General features: G+C 41.1%; 1 protein-coding gene across 13 annotated transcripts in view; it reads left to right on the plus strand.

Moving 5' to 3' along the window:
• SYNE1 (spectrin repeat containing nuclear envelope protein 1) overlaps positions 1–25,039 on the plus strand; it is a 454,100-nt gene that overhangs the window by 414,854 nt on the left and 14,207 nt on the right. For 9 of the 13 annotated variants that reach the window (XM_036871084.1, XM_036871082.1, XM_036871073.1 and 6 more), the window contains 11 exons: positions 6,767–6,954; positions 7,841–7,991; positions 11,329–11,511; positions 11,781–11,918; positions 13,916–14,107; positions 15,007–15,340; positions 17,918–17,986; positions 19,707–19,849; positions 21,526–21,652; positions 22,233–22,444; positions 24,828–25,028. In XM_036871084.1, coding sequence (XP_036726979.1) covers positions 6,767–6,954; positions 7,841–7,991; positions 11,329–11,511; positions 11,781–11,918; positions 13,916–14,107; positions 15,007–15,340; positions 17,918–17,986; positions 19,707–19,849; positions 21,526–21,652; positions 22,233–22,444; positions 24,828–25,028 — 1,938 coding nt within the window. The remainder of the gene's footprint in view (positions 1–6,766; positions 6,955–7,840; positions 7,992–11,328; positions 11,512–11,780; positions 11,919–13,915; positions 14,108–15,006; positions 15,341–17,917; positions 17,987–19,706; positions 19,850–21,525; positions 21,653–22,232; positions 22,445–24,827; positions 25,029–25,039) is intronic. The other 4 variants (XM_036871085.1, XM_036871080.1, XM_036871081.1 and 1 more) reach the window with 2 other exon arrangements.

Below are 25,039 nucleotides of genomic sequence, written 5' to 3' on the forward strand. Positions count from 1 at the left end.
TTCCTTTATGGAAATTGTTTGACCATGATTTTGTAAAAATTGTAGCGTTGGGGGATACATGTTTTAAAAGACAGATAAATAGTAATCTATCTCCAAAAGGGAAAACTTCTGACAAATATTTAAATGGACAGATTAAATTGGTAAGAAATACATTGTCTTCTATTTCCCTATGTGGAGTTTCTGTATGTCTCTCTTGCCAATGTACTTAGTTCTTATAGATTTAATTGGGCAGAAATATATATACACTTGAGATGGCTTCAGAGAATGTTTTGTCAGATTTCTTTGTGTTATAAATGAAAAAGAATGAATCCAATGACACTATGTGACAATTTGAGACCATCACCAATGGAAGTTAAAGCTGAGACTAAAATTGTGATCTGTATTTGGGTACTTATATAATTATAAGATTCCCCCCCCCAAGCCTTATTTTATATATTGATCTGAACAAAAACTTTTGAGCAGAAGTACAAGGGGACTTTTCTCCAGTGTTTACTGTGTTAAACTGGTCAAGTTCCTGGAGGTAAATCTCACCAAACTGGGGGGCCCCCATGACTGGGTCGGTCAGAGGTGTCCACACTGAGCCTCCAACAGTCCGTCCATTAGAGTTCTGGGTTTCACACACCAGCGCTGGTTCCCACAGTGGTTTCCCCTTATGAGTCTCCCCTCTGAGAGAGATTCAAAAGTATATGGAGGAGTGATGTCACCAAGACGGTGGCATAAGCCGTTCCTGACTTAAGTCCCCATCACAAGAAGACCAACAAGCAACTATCCATAGACAGGACCCCATTGTGAAAATCCCAGAACCCAGGGTGAGGCTGCAGCAGCCCCTGGACAACAGAGACCGGGAAGGACCACGTTAGAAGGTGAGAGGAGTGGCTGCACTCTGCCCACATCACCTGCCCCAGGCTGGCACAGCACCGCACCAAGAGCGCCCCAGCCTGTGGTTTCTCCAGTTGGAAAAGAGAGGCCAACGTGGGGAATTCCCTGGCAGTCCAGTGGTTAGGACTCCATGCTCTCACTGCCAGGGACCCGGGTTCAATCCCTAGTCAGGGAACTAAGATCCTGCAAGCCGTGGGGCACGGCCGAAAATAAAAAAAAAGAGAGAGGCCAAAGTGGACACCCAGCTCCCCCAGTATTGTATGACGCTTCCCAGGAGGCCCGCTTGGATCTCTCTTCATGGGGATCACTAAGGAAATCTATGAGGCTCAGTCACGGGGGATCAGATAGAGATGGAGAAGGGGCGTGGGGCTTACAGCACCTGCGCTCAGATCTTGGTGGACTGCATTCCTGCTGGCAGCTGCACCCAAGCAGAGATGCCGGCCAGCGTCTCTGCCCATCAGCAGAGGCCAGCCAGTGGCCCCGTCTAGCCTGCAAACTCAGTTAGCAGCTCTGCTTGATTTGGGTCCCCAGACAACTGGCATTACAGGCCTTGGAGCTCTTTCTACCCCCCGGCCTGGGCAGGGAGGCAGATTCCCAACCCCACCCAACAGCTGAGCACAGTCTCCGTGCCCCCCCCTCCCCCCACCAGGAAGCCTGGCCAGAGAATCCAGGCAGCCATGGAGCCCGTCCAACAGCCCTGCTGGGGCAGGGAGCCAAGCCAGAAGCCCTGCCACCTGTTGAGCACAGCCTCTGGCCTTGCATAACCAAGGAGCCTGAACAGTGACCGTAGGCATCCTCAGAGCCCAACCTACAGCCACGCCCAGCCATGGAGCCCAGACCACAACCCTGCTCAGTGGTGGAGTCCGACCAAGGGCCTTGTCGATTGCTGAGCACAGCCTGCAACCTTGCCTAGTCAGGAAGCCCAGCCAGTGGCCCCGTCCAATTACCAAGCAGAGCCTGCGGCCCCACCCAAGAAGAAAGCTTAGACAACAGCCCAGCTAGACCGTGGAGCACAGTGTCTAGGCCCACTCACTGTGGGATTCAGCTGGCAGGCTCTCCTAACCAGAGAGCCTGGCCAGTAATCTTGCCCAACAGGGGAGCACAGCCAGCGGCCTAGCTGATGGCAAAGCCTAGACTGTGGCCCTGCCCAACTCCAGGGCACAGCCTGCAGCCCTGCGTGATCACAGAGCACAGCCTGAGGCCTCACCTGAACACAGAGTCCAGCCGGCAGCACCCTCTGGTCTGGGAGCACAGCCTGAGACCCCATCAAGAGCAATTGCAGTGAGACTTCCCTAGTGGTCCAGTGGTAAAGCATCCGCCTTACAACACAGGGGACGCGGGTTCGATCCCTGGTCGGGGAACTGAGATCCCACACGCCACGGGGCAACTAAGCCCGCGCTCCACAGCTACTGAGCTTGCGCACCTCAGCTAGAGAGCCCACATGCCACAAACTACAGAGCCCACGTGCCCTGGATCCTGTGCATCACAACTAGAGAGAAGCTGACACACCACAATGAAAGATCCCACGTGCCGCAGCTAAGACCCTATGAAGCCAAAAAGAAATTAAATAAATAATAAATAAGTAAATCTTTTAAAAAAAGGCCAATTGCAGAGACCAGCTTGTAGCCTGCCCAATCACAGGGTCCAACCAGTGGCACTGCCCTGCCAGGGGACGTAGCCTGTGACCTCACCCAGTCAGAGGTGACTGTAGGGCCCAGCCAGCAGCACCCCCAGGCCCACCCCAACCTCAGAGCACAGAACGTTTTCCAGGAGAGATTATATAATTATATGTTAGATCACAAAACTAGTCTTCATAAATTCAAGAAAATGGACATTACATCAAGTATCTTTTCCAGCCACAATGATGTGAGACTAGAAATCAATAACAGGAAGAAAGCTGGAAAATTAACAAATACATGGAAATTAAACAACACACTCTGAACAACCAGTGGATCCAAGAAGAAATCAAAAGAGAAATAAAAAAATATCTGGAGATAAACAAAAAAAGGAACCCAACATACCAAAACTTATGGGATGCAGCAAAAGCAGTTCTAGGAGAAAAGCTTATAGTGATAAATGCTTCTATTAAGAAAAAAATAAGGATCTCAAATAAACAACCTAACTTTATACCTCAAGGAACTAGAAAAAAAATGAAAAAACTAAGCCCAAAGTTGGCAAAAGGAAGGAAATCATAAAGAGTAGAGCAGAAATAATGAAATACAGAATAGGAAAACAACAGAAAAGATGAACGAAACTGAGTTGGTTCTTTGAAATTATAAACAAAATTGACAAACTTGTAGCTAGAGTAATCAATTAAAAAAGAGGACCAAAATAAATAAAAATTATAAATGAAAATGGGCACATTACAAGAAATACCAAGGATCATAAGAGACTACTTTGAACAATTATAAGCCAACAATTTGGACAACCTAGGAGAAGTGAATAATTCCTAGAAGCATACAACCTACCAATATTGAATCCTGAAGAAATAGAAAATCTGAGCAGATCAATAATGAAAGGAGGTGGAATCAATAATTAAAAACCTCCCAACAAAGAAAAGTCCAAGACCAGATGGTTTCATAGGTGAACTCTACCAAACATTTACAGCCAATTCATCTCACTCTTCCAACAAATTGAAGGGAAAAGAACATTCTCAAACTCATTTTATGAGGCCAGCATTACCCTGATACTGAAGCCAGATAAGGACACCATAGGAAAAGAAAACTATCAACCAATATGCCTGATGAATATCAAATTTTTGCCTGCAAAAATTCTCAACAAAGTACTGGCAAACCAAATTCAGCAGCACATTAAAAGGATTATACACTGTGATTAAGTTGGATTCATTCTGGAATGCAAGAATGATTCAACATATGCAAATCAGTAAATGTAATACATTACTAAAATGAAAGATAAAAATCATATGATCATCACAATAGATGCAGAGAAAGCATTTGACAAAATTCAAATGATAATAACTCCCAACAAATTGGGTGCAGAAGGAATGGACCCCAACATAATAAAGGACATGTATGACACACCCACAGCTAACATCATACTCAGTGGTGAAAGGTTGAAAGCTTTTCCTCTAAGATCAGAAACAAGACAAGGGTACCCACTCTCACCAATTCTATTCAACATAGCACTAGAAGGCCTAGCCAGAGAACTCAGAAAAGAAAAAGAAATAAAAGACATCCAGCTCAGAAAGGAAGATGTAAAAATTGTCTCTGTTTGCAGGTGACATGGTCTTATATATAGAAAAATCCTAAAGACTCCAACAGAAGACTTTTATAACTAATAAATTCAGGAAAGTTGTAGCATACAAATTCAAGATACAAACATCACTGTGTTTCCATACACTAACAATGAAGTATCTGGAAAATAAACAAAGAAAACAATCCTATTTACAATAACATTAAAAACAGTAAAATACTTAGGAATAAATTCAACCAAGGAGGTGAAAAATCTGTACTCTGACACTATAAGACATTGATGAAAGACATTGAATAAAACACAAATAAATGGAAAGATATTCCATGTATTGGAAGAATTAATATTGTTAAAATGTGCATACACCAAAGCAATGTATAGATTCAATGCAATCCCTGTCAAGATTCCAATGGCACTTTTTACAGAAATAGAAAAAAATCTTAAAAGTCAGATGGAACCAAAAAAGACCCCTAATAGCCAAAGCAGTCCTGAGAAAGAAGAACAAAGCTGGAGGCATCATACTTTATGCTTTCAAATTATATTTCAAAACTATAGTAATCAAAACAATATGGTACTGGCATAAAAACAGACACATAGACCAGTGGAACAGAATAGAGAGCCCAGAAATAAACCCACACATACACAGTCAACTAATATTTGACTAATAAGAATACTCAATGGGGAAAAGATAGTTTTTTCAAAAAATTGTGTTGGAAAAACTGGATATTCACATGCAAAAGAGTTAAACTAGACCTCTATTTTACACAGCTTAGAAAAATTAACTTGAAATGGATTAAAGACTTAAATTTAAGACCTGAAACCTAGAGCAAAACATAGGGAAAAGGCTTCTTGACATTGGTCTTGGCAGTGATTTTTGAAAGCACAACCAACAAAAACAAAAATGAATAGGTGGGACTAAATCAAACTATAAAGCTTCTGCACAGCAAAAGTAATGATCAACCAAATGCAAAGGCAACCTAGGAATGAGAGAAAATATTTGCAAACCGCATATCTGATAAGGGGTTAATATCTAAAATATACAAAGAATTCCTACAAATGAATAGCAAAAAATAAATTATCCAATTTAAAAATGGGCAAACGACCTGAATAGACATTTTTTACAAAGAAGATAGTCAAATTGCCAACAGGTACTTGAAAAGATGCTCGACATCACTAATCATCATGGAAATGCAAATAAAAACCACAATGATATATCACCTCACACCTGTTAAAATGGCTATTATCAAAAGACAAGAGATAAAAAGTACTGACAGGGATTTCGAGAAAATGGAACCCTTGTACACTGTTGGTGGGAATGTAAGTTGGTGCAGCCACTATGGAAAAGGGTATGGACGTTCTTCAAAAAACTAAAAATAGAACTACCATACGTTCCAGCAAGTCCACTTTTGTTATGTATCTGAGGGAAATGAAATCACTATCTTGAAGAAGATATCTCCACCCCTGTGTTCATTGCAGAATTATTTACAAGTGAATACATGTAAACAACCTAGGTATTCATCAACAGATGAATGATAAACAAGGCATTGAATTTGCCCAGAGTTCTACCATGTGAAGTCTTCATATTAACTGCATAGAATGTAAATGCAAAATGTGCATTATTTTTTCTGTTGAGCTTTTAACTCAATTTACTCAGTGTTCCATTATTAAAAAGGAGGCCTGTTGGTGCCATGTTTTGCTTGCCCTGTTCATCAAGGTCCTCAGTGTATTTTCCTTTTCTTTTATACAGTTCTCAAATTTGCCTAGCTATTCTCTTGATAATTCCTCAACTTACTCAGGTAGCTGGGATTTATATTCTTGTATGTATATTCTTCTTCCTGTTTTTCTCCTTAACACCATGTTCCAATGTCTTCTATACAAACTCTAGCTTATTGTTGAATGCAATAACAGTGCCTTTGATTAATTTTGGAGATTTCATAAACTCCATAGACACAAGAAAATAAATTCTGTAAAATATTTCTATTTCACTAAACTGTCGTTTCAAATCTCTTGCATAACCTCTCAGTTATATGGAAGTTATCACAGGAATTGCTGGTCTAAAAATATAAAATAAAAATATTACAAAAATTGAACTTTATTATCATATTTCATAGCTTCCTATTTCTGTCCTACATTTAAATTTGCTCACTGAGGAAGCTGCTGATGATAATGATGCCATACTTGACAGAAAACCTAGGTGCCTTAAACCATGGTACCTTTTAATGATGGGGGCATTAACTGTTTAAAACAGTTTGCAGATCTTTGGAGATCAAATCCCAGTTTTTGAGTGCCAGCTCTTAACAGGAGCACATGTATTCCTTTGACTGATTGATCTATGGATTGGAGTGGAAGGGATATATCTGTGAAGTAGAGACTGGGGCAAGATTCATTTTTCAATCACTAAAGAAGCTCATTTTACTCAATACAGTTGCTGTAGTCTCTTTCATTTGTTCAGTTGATATTTTGGCTTTGCTCACATAGCTAAAATATTTCTAGATGCATTTTGTCATACTTTTGAGGTTGCGGTATTTTATAAAGGAACTTGAGGAAACTTCATGCGTTCAAGGAAATGAAATATCTGTCAAGGTTTTGCCTAACCATTTCTGAGTCAGTGAATACTGCTGCAGTTTCTCCCATCTGTACGCAAGCGTTTGAATGAAGCGTGTCTCTTTCCCTGCAGGAGCTTCAGAGAGACATAGAGAAACACAGCACGGGTGTGGCCTCTGTCCTCAACCTGTGCGAGGTTCTCCTGCATGACTGTGACGCCTGTGCCACAGATGCCGAGTGCGGTTCCATCCAGCAGGCTACGCGCAACCTGGACCGGCGATGGAGAAATATCTGCGCTGTGTCCATGGAAAGAAGGCTAAAGTAAGCCAGGCTGTGCAAACAGTTGCGAAAGAGGAAGGACCAAAAAAACAAAAAATTTACCCAGAGTGTCTACGGTTCACTATTTGCTTTTGGTTGCAATGTCCAGAAATAGCCTTGGTTTCCCAAAGTTGCCATCATCTACATTTAGTTAGGAAAATAAGTATGTATAAAGGTCATATATAAATATAACAAGCCAAGTTACACCTGACCTAACAGTTTAAATATAATTCAGAGAAATTAAAATACGCCCTTGCTGAACAAATATAATGTTACAGAATTGGTGCTCTGGAAAACTAACATTCTTTCATGAAAAAGGAAATAATAAAACAAAGGACTTATCTTTAAGCCCTTTGAAATTCAAGGTGGTAAAAAAAATAGTGATATGTTAGAAAATTATCACAGTGACTTAAGGCACATAATCTTTGTGCTCTCTGGGGAACTCTTGAAAGGATAATGTTTATCTTGCTGTCATCGGTCGATTTTGATAAGAGTAAATTTGACATTGAACTTAAATGGGTTTTCAAACCTTAGTGTTAGTTCAGCGGAAGCTTGGTATGAGTGTGCACTGCAGTGTTGCACTTTTAAACTTCCTTGCACAGACCCAGAACTGTTCACACCACGTGCTTGTCTTACTCAGTTTGACTAATTCCAAATCCAGAGCGGCAGGACGTGTGTTTAAACACACACACACACGCACAGCTGTTTCATCTTAGCTCAAACAGTTGTTTCTTTTTCAGTCTGGGCAAATTTGGCTCAGGGAACGGTTATTGTTTGGCACCCGGCTGCTTGTTTTGGGCCCTCTTAGTCCTGTTGCAGGTATCAGACAGGGTTCTGGAGCAAAAACAGTCTCAAGCAATCAGATTCTGTTCTTTCATTTCTGTCTCAGAATTGAAGAGACGTGGCGATTGTGGCAGAAGTTCCTGGATGACTTTTCTCGTTTTGAAGATTGGCTGAAATGTTCAGAAAGGGTAGCTGCCTTCCCCAGCTCTTCTGGGGTGCTCTATACAGTTGCCAAGGACGAACTAAAGAAATTTGAGGTGATTTTCAGTTTCAAATATTTCATCTTTATTTTGCTACGAGAGTAGCCAGCTGATAGTTGGTGCCCCAAGACCTAAACAATCTGTTCACCCACATATTATTTGTTCAAACGGCTAGGTGATGACTTTCTGGCCATCTTTATTATTACCTCATAAGTAGGCAAAGAAGAAGAGAAAGGAAGTCTTTACTTTAAGATTGTCAAGAATTACAAATAAAGTAGTAATGCTCTTCATTACATTATAGAATTATTCAATTCTGTTAGAAAACACGAATCATGATTCCCCCCCAAAGATCTTGGCATTCTTTTGATTTCATAATTTTTTACAGTCAACCTTCTAAGATTCAGATATGATGGTTTTCCATACCAAAAAAAAAAAAAAAAAAATGGTCATGAAGAACCTAGGGGCAAGACAGGAACAAAGACACAGACCTCCTAGAGAATGGACCTGAGGATATGGGGAGGGGGAAGGGTAAGGTGGGACAAAGTGAGAGAGTGGCATGGACATACATACACTACCAAACGTAAAACAGATAGCTAGTGGGAAGCAACCGCATAGCACAGGGAGATCAGCTCGGTGCTTTTTGACCACCTAGAGGGGTGGGATAGGGAGGGTGGGAGGGAGGGAGACACAAGAGGGAAGAGATATGGGGACATATGTATATGTATAACTGATTCACTGTGTTATAAAGCAGAAACTAACACATCATTGTAAAGCAATTATACTCCGATAAAGATGTTTAAAAACAAAAACAAGAACAAAAACATCTATCTGTCTTTCAATGTATTTTCTTGATTCTTTTTTTACCTAACTGGAGCATAGATATATCTGTATTTTTTAATCATTGATAAAATAGAATTGGCTCCAGAATTGATCAAATATTTTAAATCATAAACCATCTCTAATTATAAATGAAGAGCAGTGCCATTCTTGAGTCACCAAGATTTTTCACTTTTATAGAGACAAAAATAGCAGCAGTATAATCGTATTCATAAACAAAGGAATCATTCAGTAACAGATTCTAGTTCCTTGCCATTTGGGGCCGTCTCGAGGCTTGCTCTGTCACTGTGATAGGATGAAATCCCAACTTCTCAGCCTCTCATTTTCACAGAGGACCTGACGTAGCCTTAAGCTGACCATTTTTTAATGTGAACTTTCTTTTCCCATCAGTGCCCACTGATCGGCAGTTGTGTTCTCAGATGCACTGACAGAGAGCAGTTCTGATGCATGAATCTTACAAAAATCATTCTTGGTTGCTAAGTCCGCCCCAAGCTCCCTGAGATATTTTAAACTAAGACTAAAAAAATCCAACCAAATTCAGCTGGATTCATTTTTACCTTGTGACGCCAATTAACCAGGCATTTTTTGAGGCCTGTTATAGTAAACATGAAGTTTAGTTTTTGTTCTTGTGGAGTTTAAAATCTACGACTCATAGATGGGCAAGTCATGAATCTATAAAAGTGTTCAAATACTATGTGAAATAAATAAGAGTATTCTGATGTCTGAATATGCACTTATATGTAACTATACCACTAAATTCCAGGAAAAAAAAATCCTATCTAAAAGGTTTTCCCTTAGAAAAGTTCTAGTAAAAAGCCACAATAAATTCTGCAGTAGATTTCAGATCATCCCGCTGTGAACCAATGCTAGTGGAAATATTCTTGTACTGCATCTTATTACACTCAGCTTCATAAAGGTTAAACCTTCTATAATTGGCTTATACTACAAAGCAGATTAAGTAAGATCCTTGTTGATGCTATTTTAGACCCTCAGATTTTATGACAAAGGTTAGCCATGTAGTTAAGCTTATAATGCTATATAGTTATATATATATATATATATATATATATATATATAGCTAGTTATAATGAATGATTTTATAGCTAGTTATAATGAATTATATAGCTAGTTATAATGAATGATTTTATTATTTATCTTTGTAGTTAATTTTCTTAAGAGACAGAAATAAATTACAAAAACAAAATTTTGTTTGAGGGCAGCCTTTGCCTGTTCAATTGCACAATTGCACAAATATTGGGGACAGATCTAGGTGTGCTGGGGTACCCAACCATGGTGCCCGCCTTCACGCCAGTGAGAAAACATATTCTGTGACTTCCAGTAATGGCAAAAGCTGAACTTTCCTTACCACTTCCTTTTCTGGGGAAATAATTTAAAGTTTGTAGAATACAAGGTTGGATTTACTCAGATAAAGGCTCTTAAAGCAACTCTCAGAAGGAAAACCATTTCAGAGGCAGAAGTGTGGTGGCATGTAAATAGTGTGACAAGCCAAAGGAAGCAAAATTTGGGGATTTAGATTAGTACAGTCCAATCAGTTATACAATTTTCTGTCCAATACCAGGATGAAAATCAGTCATAAATCATACACATAAGTTTGAAATTAAAAAGCTTCATTTTATTTTGGCCAAATGATTCTTATGCTAGGGTTATGCTACATTACAGAGAAAAAGAAGAGAGAGTATTTTACCTGCGGAAACTCTAAGCTGTGCATGGGGTAACCTCAGAAGTAAATAGCTACTACTATGTAAGGTGTCACATCAGCTCTAAAACGTTTTATGAAAACTGAGTCATTTGGGGGCAACAAAAAAGAAATAGAGCATGTTCCACACTTTTTTTACCAAGCTGTTTTTCTTAAAAGTTAATAATAGCTTGCATTTAGAAGACCTTCTGCAAAAGGTAGTTTTATTGTTTTTAATGGACACCAGAATTGAGGCAATTTCTGGATTTCTTAGGAAATAACATATTTTACACATTAAAGAGACAGTTCTATGATATCTTTTCTCAGTATGGACATCAGAAATTTTGAACATTTTAAACTCACATTTCAGCATACATACATATTTATGTAATCAGTTTGCTTTATGGGAAAGTTTTTTCAGCTGTTTATTTAAAAGCTATATTATATATGTGTATGTGTATGTTCAAATGTATATATTATATACGTATATGTGTACATGTTATATGTATATGTGTGTGTTCTATATATATATGTATATATCATATGTATGTGTGTATGTTCTCTATGTATGTGCATATATTATATATTTATATTGTATATGTATTTGTGTATATACATATATTTATTACTGTTTACCATGTCTTTCATATTTTTGTTTGATCAACTCCCTTTCCTAAGCCACACCGATAACATTACTTTACTTAACAAGTGGAAGTATATGATGTTTAGAAATGTCTTTTCCCATTTGGGGGGGAAGAGTTGACTTCCTGTTCTGACTGACATCACAATATGAAACCCAGACACCCTTGCTGAGAGCCCTCCGCTCATCTCCCTGTCTGATGTGCCTCTTTGTGGTCTTAGGGTTTCCAGCGACAGGTCCATGAGACCCTGACCCAGCTGGAACTGATCAACAAGCAGTACCGCCGCCTGGCCAGAGAGAACCGCACCGACTCGGCCTGCAGCCTGAAACATATGATCCACGAAGGCAACCAGAGATGGGACAACCTGCAGAAGCGCGTCACCTCCATCTTGCGCAGACTCAAGGTCTATACTACGCCTCCTCTGTAGCCTAGAGGCCCGGAGGACAGGATCGGGCCGTTTGTACACAGTATTAGGACATAGTCTCAGTGACTTTGTAAGACTGGGATGGCAAGAGATTGAGGTATCCAGCATGAATTTATATGGTAAAAAATTGCAGGGCTCTGGTTGCTCATTGAGAAAATGACTTTCCAGGAGAACGTTGGAATTGACGGTTCCATCTCAGCACGTGTTTGTGGGCTTTTTCACTTTTATTCTTTTCTTTTCACATCCAGCATTTCATTGGCCAGCGGGAGGAGTTTGAGACTGCACGGGACAGCATCCTGGTGTGGCTGACAGAGATGGATTTGCAGCTCACTAACATTGAGCATTTTTCCGAGTGTGATGTTCAAGCTAAAATAAAGCAACTCAAGGTAATAAATTAGGGGTTATTTTTCAAATTATCAGTGCTAAGAGAGTTTGAAGAGGAAAGGATTTTTTAGATACTTTTGTGAAGAACATACTAAAGAACTGTTCTTTTTTTGTTTTATAAATTTATTTATATTTTTTTTATTTTGGGCTGCATCGGATCTTTGTTGCTGTGAGAGGGTTTTCTCTAGTTGCGGCGAGCGGGGGCTACTCTTCATTGTGGTGCACAGGCTCTAGGCGCGCGGACTTCAGTAGTTGTGGCATGTGGGCTCAGTAGTTGTGGTGCATGGGCTTAGCCACTCCGTGATCTTCCCAGACCAGGGCTTGAACCCATGTCCCCTGCATTGACAGGTGAACTCCCAACCACTGCACCACCAGGGAAGTCCAAAAAATTAGTTCTTCTTGATTGAAAACAAATTCAGAAAATAAGAAAGATATTAAAAATGAAATAAAGAACATTACCCAGAGATACAACTTCCATTAACATATACACTTTAATTACTAACTTGATGGCCAGGATTGTTGTTTTTTAGTTCTTGTTGTTTTTTCTGATTTGTTTCTAGCACCTTCAAATTGTTTGACTCACATGATCCAGAGCAGTTCAACTTTCTCGTGTTGGGATTTCATAGTCTACATTCTTAGGTGCCAAGTTAGTTTTTAAGCATGGTTGGTATGTTTCAGTATATAACTCAAACACAGTGGCTAGTTAAACATTTTAAATGGGGATGGATATATATTAGATATAAGGATTCCCTGAAAGGAAGAGTGTTTAACATCTTGAATAATATGCAATGCAGCTTGTGAAATTTTCCTCCCAAGATAAGATAGATTTTTTTTTTTAAAGAATAGTCATGATGCCCATAACTTTAAGGTTGTTATAATAAAACAAGGAAGTTACTTTTAATCAGTGATTCTCAGGATAAAAAAATCATAAAATAGCCCTGGTATTCTGCCCAGCCTCTCTCTCTCCATCCCTCCCTTCACCTCAATTCTTGCAAGTCATTTCACAGGTAAATCAATATTTTAAAGCTTCATTTTCTACCAAGTGGTAGTTGAATCTTTTCTTTTTGGACTCTGGCAGGGTCATGGCATTTATTAACACCCTCCCTCTCCCTTGGCAGTCTTTTTATTATTGTGCAATTTCAACTATTCCAGAGTTTATTCTTTTTTTGGGGGGGGGTGTTGCGTAGGGTCTTAGTTGCGACAAGAGGGCTCCTTGGTTGCGGCTCGCCAGCCCCTTAGTTGTGGCATGCTAACTCTTAGTTGCAGCATGCATGTGGGATCTAGTTCCCTGACCGGGGATCGAACCCGGGTCCCCTGCATTGGGAGCACGGAGTCTTAACCACTGCGCCACCAGGGAAGTTTCTCCAGAGTTTATTCTTGTGTTGAATTAAAATTTATCCCCTGAAACTTGTCCCCTGTAGCTGAACTGTTTTTAATCATATAGAATGAGTCTAAATAATCCTCCAGAATTACCTGTTTTTCAAATAATTATGCTCTTTCCTGCTTATGTCCTGAAACAATTTTAAAAAATCATCTGAGAAGAATTTGTGACATTGTCATTTGGATGGCTTTCCTTCGTCATGTTTGACATGTCAGGAAATCTAAAATTAAAATATCCAATATAATTCTTTAAAATGCTAAATTTATTTCAGTGGCACTGTATTGCTTACCATTGCTTTTCATCAGGGGCCACCAGTGCTGTCAACTTTATGATGGGTTTGAATGTTTGTTCCTGTGATTCTCTTACCCACACTGTCTGTGGTGGTAAATTTTATTAGTGAAAGGCACCTCTCTGGTCATGGAATTCTAACAATGCCATTTCTGCCTCTTGTTCTGATTTAAAATTTTTATGTTTTACTTTAGAAAGTCATAGCCTCTTGGCTTGTCATTGTCTATGGTAAATTTAATATCCCCTACATGGTTTTTCTAAATATGTATTTTAGAATTACTTCATGTCCAAGTGAGAAATAAAAAATTACATGCAATATGTGCTCCCTAGGCCTTCCAGCAGGAAATCTCATTGAACCGCAATAAGATTGAGCAGATAATTGCCCAAGGAGAACAGCTGATAGAAAAGAGTGAACCCCTGGATGCCACGTTCATTGAAGAAGAGCTGGATGAACTCCGACGTTACTGTCAGGAGGTCTTCGGGCGTGTGGAAAGATACCATAAGAAACTGATTCGCCTGCCTGTATGTGACATTGTTTTTTCATTATCATGAAATCTAAAGAGAATTAATAATGTGGACTTAGGTAACATCGTTGAGTGGGCAAGAGCCCGGACTCTGGAGCCAGAGTGCCTGGGTTCCAGCCCCAGCTCTGGCTACGTCACCTTGGGCAAGTTACTTCATGTCACTTGCCTTGGTTTCCTCAGTTGTAAAACTGGTTTAATAACAGTACCTACCTTGTAGAAAGGATTGCTTTGGGCATGAAATGAGTTAACATATATACATATAAAGAGCTTAGATGAGTACTTGGTACACATCTTCCATGGAAGATAAAGAAGCTTCTAGAAGAAACAAGGGAATGAAAGTGAGCAATGTAAACAGTGGCTCAATTGATGAGGTTGTTTACTTGAATTTCTTTTTTCTCTTCCATTTCCCTAATTGCTACCGTAATCACATCTCATTGTCAAGATGCTATTATAGAATATTTGGAATCTTCTGTGATAAAATATATTTTATATCTGGGATATAGGTATAAAAGGACCAGCTAAGGTTTATTAGTAATTCCCTTTTGCTCCTGATATGTGCCATTCTGTACTTACTGTGTTGCAGATTAGGTACTAGGTTGCCTTTATTTACATTATCTTATTTAATCTTATATCAATGCTTTGAAGTAGGTCTTGATATTATTTCCATTTTTCCATGATAAAACTGAGAATTTACTAGATTAATGTATAAGACATTTAAAAAAGTTATCAGAAGATACTTATTTATTTGATGATAGGAAATTTTAAATTACCCCCAGCGAGGTAGGAATGTGGTCCCGATAAGCTTGAGTGCTGAGATTTGGTGAAAGGCAGAGCACAGAGTGGGAAGGGGGTCAGCTGACCGCTGCGGTAACAGGGCTGGCTTGACTGCGTTTCCAGCTCCCAGATGACGAGCACGACCTCTCTGACCGGGAGCTGGAGCTGGAGGAGGCTGCAGCTCTGTCGGACCTCCACTGGCGTGACACCTCCGCGGACAGCGTGCTCTCCCCCCAGCCCTCCTCCAACCCCTCCCTCTCACTCGCCCAGCCCCTCCAGAGCGAGAGGTCCGGACGAGACACCCCTGCCAGTGTGGACTCCATCCCTCTGGAGTGGGACCATGACTACGACCTCAGTCGTGACCTAGAGTCTGCTGTGTCCAGAGCTCTGCCCTCTGAGGACGAAGAGGGTCAGGAAGATAAAGACTTCTACCTCAGGGGAGCTGTTGGTCTCTCAGGTAAGAAAGAGCTCCTCCTGTATGCTGGCTTGAAAGAAAATGAAAAGGAGTGGATACTGTACTGGAAATCCGTGTGCTGAGCAGAATCATCTTCCTTCTCCCATTAGGGGGACTTATACACAAATATATAATTGGATATTAACATGATTCACAAATATAAAATTGGCATTGTGGCCACTGATTTATCCCACATATACTTATGTTCTTACTACATGACAAGCACTTTGTAAGTACTGGAAATACACAGTTCCTTTTCTTCTCAAAGAGCTCACACTCTAGTGTGGAACACAGACAAGTAAGGAACGGCTGTGTGAAATGTTTGGCACTAGGATAGCAATGTACACATGGTGGTGTAGAAGCACAGCCCAGGGATGACTAAGCTGGCGCTTTGAGGAGAGGCTTTAGGGAAGAGACTTGAGCTGAGACCTGAAGGATGAATAGGAGTTGGTCAGGAGGACGCAGCAATGTTCAGAGCAAGAAAGGAAAGCATGCCCATCTTGGACTTACGATTAGCCTCGGCGCGTTTGGTCACCTGGAGTTTGTCCAGAATGACAAGGCTGTAGACTGGGAGGCAAGGAATGAACAAAGAGGAGGTGGAAAGGCAAACCAGGACCTGGTCAGAAAGCAACCTGTTCATCATGGAAAGGAGTTTGGTTTTTATCATGAAGGCCATGGAGAGCCACAGCAGGGCTCTAGGAGGGAGGGCAGCATGTGATCAGATGCATATTTTCTTTTTTTTTCTTTCTTTTTTTGTTAATAAATTTATTTATTTTATTTATTTATTTTTGGCTGCATTGGGTCTTCATTGCTGCGCGCGGGCTTTCTCCAGTTGCGGAGAGCGGGGGCTACTCTTCGTTGTGGTGCATGAGCTTCTTGTTGCGGTGGCTTCTCTTGTTGTGGAGCACGGGCTCTAGGCGCGCGGGCTTCAGTAGTTGTGGCACGCCGCCTTAGTAGTTGTGGCGCACGGGCTTAGTTGCTCCGCGGCATGTGAGATCTTCCCCGGCCAGGGATCGAACCCGTGTCCCCTGCATTGGCAGTTGGATTCTTAACCACTACGCCACCAGGGAAGTCCCGGTGCATATTTTCAAAGAACCTGTCTCAATACTATCTAGAGAAGGGCACATTGAAAGAGAGTCCAAGAGGAATTGTTTTACAATCCAGGACACAGATATGATGGTGGCCTGAACTAAGGAAGCAGCACTGGGAATGGAAAGAATGGAAGAGCTATGAGAAATCATAAGACAGCTCTTCCATAACTGGTGGTTGATCGAATTGGGATTGAAGTGATTTGCTGGCTTGGGCATCTTGGTGAAAGATGCAGGTGGTCCTAGGCTCTGAGGACCATGAGCAGGAGAGAATGTTCTGGGTGTCTGTGGAGCCACGGGGGCAGGGCAGTGAGAAAGGGGGAGGTGATGAGTTCCTCTGTGCACATCCTGAACTTGAGATGCTGTAGACTATCCCAAGGGAAAAAGCCAGCAGTAGATGGATGCATGGATCTGAATTTCAGGAACCGGAAATGCCAATTAGGTAGTTTTCCACATAGTGGTCACCAAGGGAAGGAAGGAGATCACCAGGAAGAGTGTATGAAGGGATACAAGAAGTATGAAAACTTCAAGAACACATATAGTGAAGGGATGGACAGAGGAAGAGGAGCATTGTAAGGAAGGTGAGTAAAAATAGAATAAATAATCGGAGGCCAATTTGTAGCGCTTGTAAACGCATCTCACACATTCTCTGAAAGAGAGTTTCTGCTTGTTTCTGATGGTTCACAGTTGGATTCCCAAGGGTATGGCACTGTCTAAAAGGAAAATGATTTCTCTTGTTTCTATTTTGTTTTCATGGTGCAACCTAATAGTTAGGCATTTTGCATCTAAAGCAGAACTGTCCACCATGTAGCCCTCGGCCACACGTGACAGCTGGACACTGAAATGTGACCGTGCAGACTGAGATTTGCTGTGTCAAATGCACTTACACGAATACACAAAATTCAAACACTTAGCACAAAGGAAAGCATGTAAAATATGCATAATAGTATTTACGTTGATTACATGTTAGAATTAGGGTATATTGGTTTAGTAAAATTAAGTATTGAAATTATTTTCCTCCCTTTCTTGTTACTTTTTCATTGTGGCCCTTAGACTCTTTAAAATAGTCAACGTGGCTCACGTTATTTCTATTGGACAGCGCTGCTCTAGAACCTGACTGTCTTGGTTGAAATCCCAGTTGTGGCACTACTAGCTGTTGAAACTTGGATGAGTAACTTCATTCCCCTGAACCTCAGTTTTCTTATCAATAAAATGAGAATAACACTTCCATGCACCCTGTAGGGTTTCTGTGAGGATAAATGAGTGCTTAGAACAGCACCTGGCTCATAAAACACTCAATCAACGTGAGCCCTTATTATGATTTATTTCAGGAACCCTTTGGTGATCGTACTCAGACTTCTCTGTATGTTCAAGAGTTATCTGCCGAGGATGAATAACTTCCTTTTTTTCCCTAAGAAAGTTATTTTCCTGCCATCAGGGAATCAAGGTTTCCAGACCTTAGCTGTCAACTTAGACTGTGCTCTTTTTGCAGATGTAATGATCCCCGCAAGTCCCGAGGCCTATGTTAAACTCACAGAAAGTGCAATCAGAAATACCTCTGGTAGGCGCCAAAAGCCAAAGTGCCCCTCTGTCCCTCACCTGTAACAAGCCTCCTCCACTCCTAGCACATCTACTGTACCTCTCACTGCTCTGTGCCAAAAGCATGTTAAGGCAGAACCTTCCTCTCTGACTGCTGTCTCAGAAACAAAAACCAAAACATTTGGTTGATCAACACCAAGAGTAAGATTCCAATAATCAAGTGCAATAAAGCAACTGCTCAACTTGCTAAATGGTAATCACTCTCATTAAGTGTGAACCTATGATGCCCATTAATGGCAGAAAATAGGAGATGGAAACACTAGTCTTAGCATTGGTGCTTTAGTGCCCTGCTTGGTTGTAGCAGGTCTGGCTTCGTGATTTCGAGGAGGGCTTGCAGACCCACCTCTGGCTGAGGAATCAGGGCTCAAGGATCTGGTCCCAAGTCCACCAGCCTATACGTGTGACCTCAGGCCCACCATTCATCCTCCTGATCTCAGGGGTCCCATATAAGACAAGGGGTGAAATCAGATATTCAGCTCTAAAAAATTATACTTTTAGTTGAATAAGTCTTACTACCCCATAAAGCAATTTGACATGAGAATGTATTCCACAGTATCTTAAGACTTAGATTTTCCAAAAAAAAAAAAGAATTAGATTCTTCTGTAAGGACAGAACTATTTCTGAAACAAGAAGCCTTAAAGAAAGGAAATGGAACTCGTTTTGCTTAATGTTGCTCTAGACAAACTGTAGCTCAGGGTCAGTAATTTGGAGGACATTGGAGAGGATAGGGTTTGACCACAGTGATAGGATATTGAATTGTGAGTTTATTAGTTTACACTTTAGTTTTTGCAGAAAAGCAAAAGGACAGGAAGTAAAGTAGCATTACTGAAATGGTTACTGCCTGAGTGATTCCCAGTGAGAAACCTCTTCCAGGTGTATTTAGAAGGTCTTTTTTCCAAAAAAGAATTAATAAAGCTTACTAATATTTATTCTGCTTTCACCCTGTGCTAGCTTCACTCTGATGATCAATGTTCTTGTTGAATTCAAAGACTGTAATACACACACAATAATTTTGCCAAAGGATGTCACATCTCTCAAAGGAGATGAGCTAGAAGTTCTAAGCTGTGAGTGAGAACATACCTGGATGGAAATGGTAAAAATCTTAGCTTTCTCCTGATTTTGTTTCAGGTTTGAAACAAAAGCAAGCCATTGCTAGTTTGGTACCTCCACACATACCCATCCTGAGCTAGTCTTTTCTTGGTTCACTTGAAGTTCCACCTTAAGTCAATGATGCAGCCACCTGGGACTTCAGAGGCACTATCTTCTACTGAGATGCAGAAAGGAAAATTAGAGGGTGTGTCTTTTTCTGTTTGATAAGTGACTGCAGAGGGAGCCTGAGATGTAACTGCCTCCTAGTTACTGGGGAGCAGAAGCCATCACCTGAGGTCTTTAGAGAGCTTACAACACGCAGTTTTCAGGGGATGAGCCGGAAGAGGGAATAGAAGCAGAGGCTGTTAGAACCCACCACAGGCCCCTTGTGCAACACCCAGTCTGCTTGGACTCTTGGTCAAGCACATTCATTGGTCTGGTAATTCGAACTCCTAACCCACCAACATGTCGGTACTAAATGTGCTTTATGATTACCCACACACGTACCATCTCTCTACTGCCTTAGCTGTAGAATTTCTTAACCATCTCCTTGAATGTCAAGCTTGTAAAGATTCTTATGGTCGACACTGCAGGGGATCCTAGCACCTTGGAGTCACAGATCCAACAACTGGGCAAAGCCCTGGATGACAGCCACTTTCAGATGCAGCAAATGGAGAATATCATCCACAGCAAAACTCCCACAGGACCAGAGTTAGACTCCAGCTACAGAGGCTATGTGAGTATCCGGACCCTCGTGATCCTGGCACATACCTGGTAATCACAATCGTGTGACAAAGAACAGTCCATCTGTGGCACGAGGGTTGTGTCAGCTCTCCATGTACCAAGCTGCCCTTGAACTCGTGTGTGTGCAAAACAAAGCCCTGTTAGTAGATTACCTTTTGAGCAAAACTGGTCTGTGCTCAGACCCACTGATCTACCCTAATGACCAGCCTGGTCCTTTACACGGAGAACTGAGTGAAATCCATTTAATTGAAAGCAGCCAAATGCTTTGGCTCTGGAAAGTGATTAGGCATTTTTCCAAATGCAGCTAATGATTTTCTGACCAAGGATATCCTTGGAGCAGCAGATTTTAGCTGGTAGATTACTAACATGGAATTGTTTTAGTTCTTTTCCTAGGTGTCTTGATTCACTTGATGATCTTGGGACTTTTTTAATGCTCTGTTATTTGTATGCTCCTTCTGGAGAAAACAGTTCGGACTAACAAGAGAGATTTGGGGAAAAGATGGCAAGAGATTGTGTGTATTACCAGTTCCATTTTCGAAGCTTTTTGTAAAGTAATAACTTCATTTGCTCTGCTTAGGTTACTGACGACCGAATAACTTTTCTCAGAGAATTACCTGTTTTCCTACACATACTTATGCGAGAGGATTTGAAAGTAAATCTCTTCTATGCCTCATATCATTTCTTTTCACACCCAAAAGACCGCTTTGTAAAAGGAAAGAAAAATTAATTTCCCTAAGCCTAATGACAACACACATGTACTGCTTTTTGAAACCAGGAGAGAGAACCGTTCTAGTTATATATGCTAACGTTAATATCCTCACAATCACAGAAGACTCATTAATCATGAGCTTACTTCCTGTCTGGTTTGGCCTATTATACTGACTTCTTTTATAGTGAAACCTCTTTTTTAAAAATATAATTTCACAATGAGCATGCCGACATCACTGAGGTTGTACTTAACAACCACTCAAAGCAATCAGAGTAACTTAATAGCAATGTAATTTGTTAAAGGCTTTGAAAGAAAATGTTATGATCAGTATAGCAGGAGTGTCTTGAAATGACTTGTTCTTTTAATCTTTGAATACTGTGCATGATATTAAACACGGAGTTGGAAGCTTTTCTTTTGATGTTAGAATTTATTCCCTTAGTATCTATTAACCATTGCTTAAATTTTCTCATGAAACAGCTGGCTTTAATATTGCTTTATTCTTTTAAGTATTTTAATTATTTAATACAAATAAACATCCCTTTGAGATTTGTGGTAATATTACTCTTCCCACACTTCAGTTTAAGAAAAAGGGAGCAGCTTGCCAAAAACTATATATTGTATTGCCAGCTGGGGGCTCTGAGTGTTAAATCCCAGATCGGTTTAGTCTGTTTTGATTCATAAATTTTAAAAGAAATTTTGAAGACTTATGCAAAACCACGTGTGCCAAGTATATCTTCAAGGCATTGCTTTATGTAAATATGAATGTGTCACATGTTTAAGAAGCCTGTTTTTGAACTTGACTTTTTTGTTTGCAGCAGAGCGGCTTACTCTTTATAGAGAAGTAGCGCACAGCTACTGCCCTTTTTGAGGAACTCCAGAGATATTTTCCCCGGGAGTTCTTGCACTCATGACAATTTGAGTATTTTGTGACGGGGGGCCTCTTTTCTGTGTCTAAACAGATGAAACTGCTGGGTGAATGCAGCGGCAGTATAGACTCAGTGAAAAGACTGGAGCACAAACTAGCCGAGGAAGAGGAGCATTTTCCTGGCTTTGTTAACCTGAATAGCACCGAAACCCAAACAGCTGGTGAGTGGGTTGTGCTCAATTCAAGACAGAGCAAAATAGAAGATCTCGAAGCACCCACCTCGTTGCCCCCGAGTTCCACTGTGCCACTGACCTCATTCTACACTGTTCTATCCTGAGAACTTTCCTCCATGTTACAATGATCTCTGGGGACAGAGGGGGAGGTGAAAATAATCACAGTGGTTTTTTTCCCCATGTCCCATGTATTTTAAGGCACCGTCTCTAATCACTAGTCAGGAATCTTCTGTGTGTGCTCTGTACGCTCTCAGAGCTTTCCTGCAGAAGGAAACCAAGAGTTGAATGTTATCTTCACCCACTTTAATGCTTATTACTTCATACAGCTCCTTACAGCATTAAATCTTAGGTAGTTAATATCTTTTCTCCATTATCATTAAAAATGCAGCTAGGAAAAACACAGCCACCATACTGTTATTTACAGCTGACAACAACAGAATGCCAGAGGCGTTACTTTTCTTTCTGTTGCTGTTTTAAAGTTAGCCACCCACGTAGGTTTCAAACATTTCCTGAACGTTCTCCATGGAGGACAATCCCTCCCCATCCTGTGCGTGTGCTGTCTTGCCAGGTGTGATTGACCGCTGGGAGCTCCTCCAGGCGCAGGCCCTGAGCAAGGAGCTGAGGACGAAACAGAATCCCCAGAGGTGGCAGCAGTTTCACTCGGACCTGAACCGCGTGCTGACCTGGCTGCGGGAGACGGAGGAGGACCTGGAACGGCTTCAGCGCCTGCAGTGCAGCACTGATATCCAGCCCATCGCGCTCCAGATCAAAAAGCTCAAGGTAGCTACCCTTGGCCTTTCCCGCAGTGCCAGAGAGAAAGCTGCCACGTGGCATGCCCGGTCAGATGACACCGCTAGCCCTGGCCGTTGTGCGGTCACACAGCAGCGGGGGAGTGGTCAGCACAAATGGACACGAACGCTTCCCCAGCCACCCCAGATCAGAGTGTTTATAGGAAGGCTTGGAAGGGTTGAGAGCTGGACTGCGTTGCAGAACCAGCCCCAGGAAAATAATCATGATTTGATGAATTGGTAGCTAAGAAATGACCAATTAAAATTTCATGAAATATCCAGGTACCTCTGGGACCTAATTAACCTCTTTTAAAGGAAATAACAGCTATGTCCTCAGGGTCCTACAAGTCTATATCTAGAGTTGGAGAGGAGTCCTCTCCCAGATCTTATACGTGTGAGTTTATGGAGACCTAAGGAAACCACTGACATTCTGGAATCAGCAGAACTTCTGAAATAGATTATAGTAGTGGCAGAAGCAATTTTCAGTGAAATGAATCCAAGCAAACAAAACCCGTGGAGTAATCGCAGTAAAACACCTGACGTTTACATTTAATTTTGACCTGGGTGGGTGTAGTGCACAAGATGACCTCTTTTAACTCCCTCTCTAGATCTTAAAAATCCTTCTCAGCCCAGCTATTGAAATGCATTGATATGTGGAGACTTTTTGTAAGCATACTGTGGATGGAGAGCTCAGTTTCTTCTTAATAGGCCTCTTGGTCCTGCCTTTTTGTTTGGAGAACGTCAAGCTGTGCTCTTCCTCAGAAGAGGAGGGCTACCGGGCCCTCCAGGCTCAAGGATTAAGCGCACTGCCTTTGTTCTCCCTGAGTTCTCTGTATGCTGTTTCTTTTGGGGTGCTGTATTTCTGGTTTGTTTTAGTTGTTTTGTTTTAAATTTTCAAACAGTGAAGTGAGTCTTCCGCACAGATGCTCAAACTTCTTGTAGAATAGACTCTGCACCAGCTCCATCAATTTCAGGATGAAGGATGCAATTTACATGATCTGGATTACAAAATGCTTTTTTCTCTAGAGTACTTCAATTACTTTAGTTTCTCTCCAGGAAAATGTAAGGCAGTGTTGCATTATAACCAATTCCAAATAAGTTGATGAAACAAACACTGGCCAGAGTCTGAGACCTAAGCGAGATTAGAGTGGAAAAATGAGACCTTGAAAGTCAGCCTGTGTGATAAAAAAAGCCACCCTCCTCTGCACCTCTTCCCCATCTTTCCTATCTGTTTTCTGAGAATAAATCTGTGGAATAACCTAGTACTTTCTACAACATTTCTTGATTTTATACTGTCTCTGTGGTTGAATCTACATTATGGGATGTTAAGAATCCATTGAAAAGTGCAAATTTAAGACAAGTTGGAAACATAACAGAAATGGTGAGAAATTATAAGAAAATGTAGCCTGAGTAGATGTGATTTGTAGGATCACTGACCCTACCTTGATCTGGGAATATTTAAACAGTACCCAGATATTCAATTATTAATACATAAACTTGTACTTAAATTCTTGAAATTTAGTTCTAGATTTTGGGGAAATGCACACAGTAACAAAATCAGTCACCTGTTTTTTTGGGAAACTAAACTAAATTGCTTAGCTGATGAAATACAGTTCATTCTCTTTACCATCACAAAAATCTGGCCTGTGACAGAGGCAATGTTCTCAGCCTGTGGGCCACTAACCCTCGGTGCCTGTGGAGTCAGAACAGCTGGAGGCCAGGGCCTGGGAATCTGCTTTCTCATCAAGCTTCCCATTTCATGCCTATGCACACAGCGTTGAGACCAGTTTGTGTTTGGTTTGGTTTGGTTTGGTTTGGTTTGGTTTGGTTTGGTTTGGTCTGTTGTTGAACTCCCATGCTGGGAATATGGGTGTTAATCATACTCCTTAGTTCACTCCCCAGGGCCATCATTGCTTCCTGCAAAGCTCCCCTTAATTTTATTTATCTATCCTTTTTCCCCCACTGTTTCTTAATCCCAATTCCTCAAACCCATGGCAACCATTCTGAAATTTTAACACATATTCCTTTTTCATATATATTCATGAAAAATGTGGACTTGTGTGTGTGCACATGTATTTTAAATTACATAAATGCTGTTTTGTCACCCATATCAATCTGTTTCTCTTTCACTTTATACCACATTTTCTGAAGATTCATTCACATCGTCAAGCGTACGTCAGATCCATCTCTTTTAACTACAGCGTGGTTTCCAGTGGTGTGCACCCACTGTATCTTATCTAGCCATCCTGCTAAGGCCAGTGTTAATTAATAGGTCTTTTAATTTGGGTGAAGCATTTCCAAAGGTCTTAGACTATTTTTCTTTAGTATTCTTATTGTTATTTCCCTTGTTTGATTGTTCTCCTTTCTCTCTGCAGGAGCTCCAGAAAGCTGTGGACCACCACAAGGCCATCATCCTCTCCATCAATCTGTGCAGCTCTGAGTTCACCCAGACTGGCAGTGAGGAGAGCCAGGATCTGCAGGGTCGCTTGTCCCAGATGAATGGCCGCTGGGAGCGCGTGTGCTCCCTGCTGGAGGAGTGGCGGGGCCTTCTCCAGGACGCACTGATGCAGTGTCAGGTCTGAGGGGC

Source organism: Balaenoptera musculus, chromosome 12 (genome assembly GCF_009873245.2).
Source record: "Balaenoptera musculus isolate JJ_BM4_2016_0621 chromosome 12, mBalMus1.pri.v3, whole genome shotgun sequence".
NCBI lineage: Eukaryota > Metazoa > Chordata > Mammalia > Artiodactyla > Balaenopteridae > Balaenoptera > Balaenoptera musculus.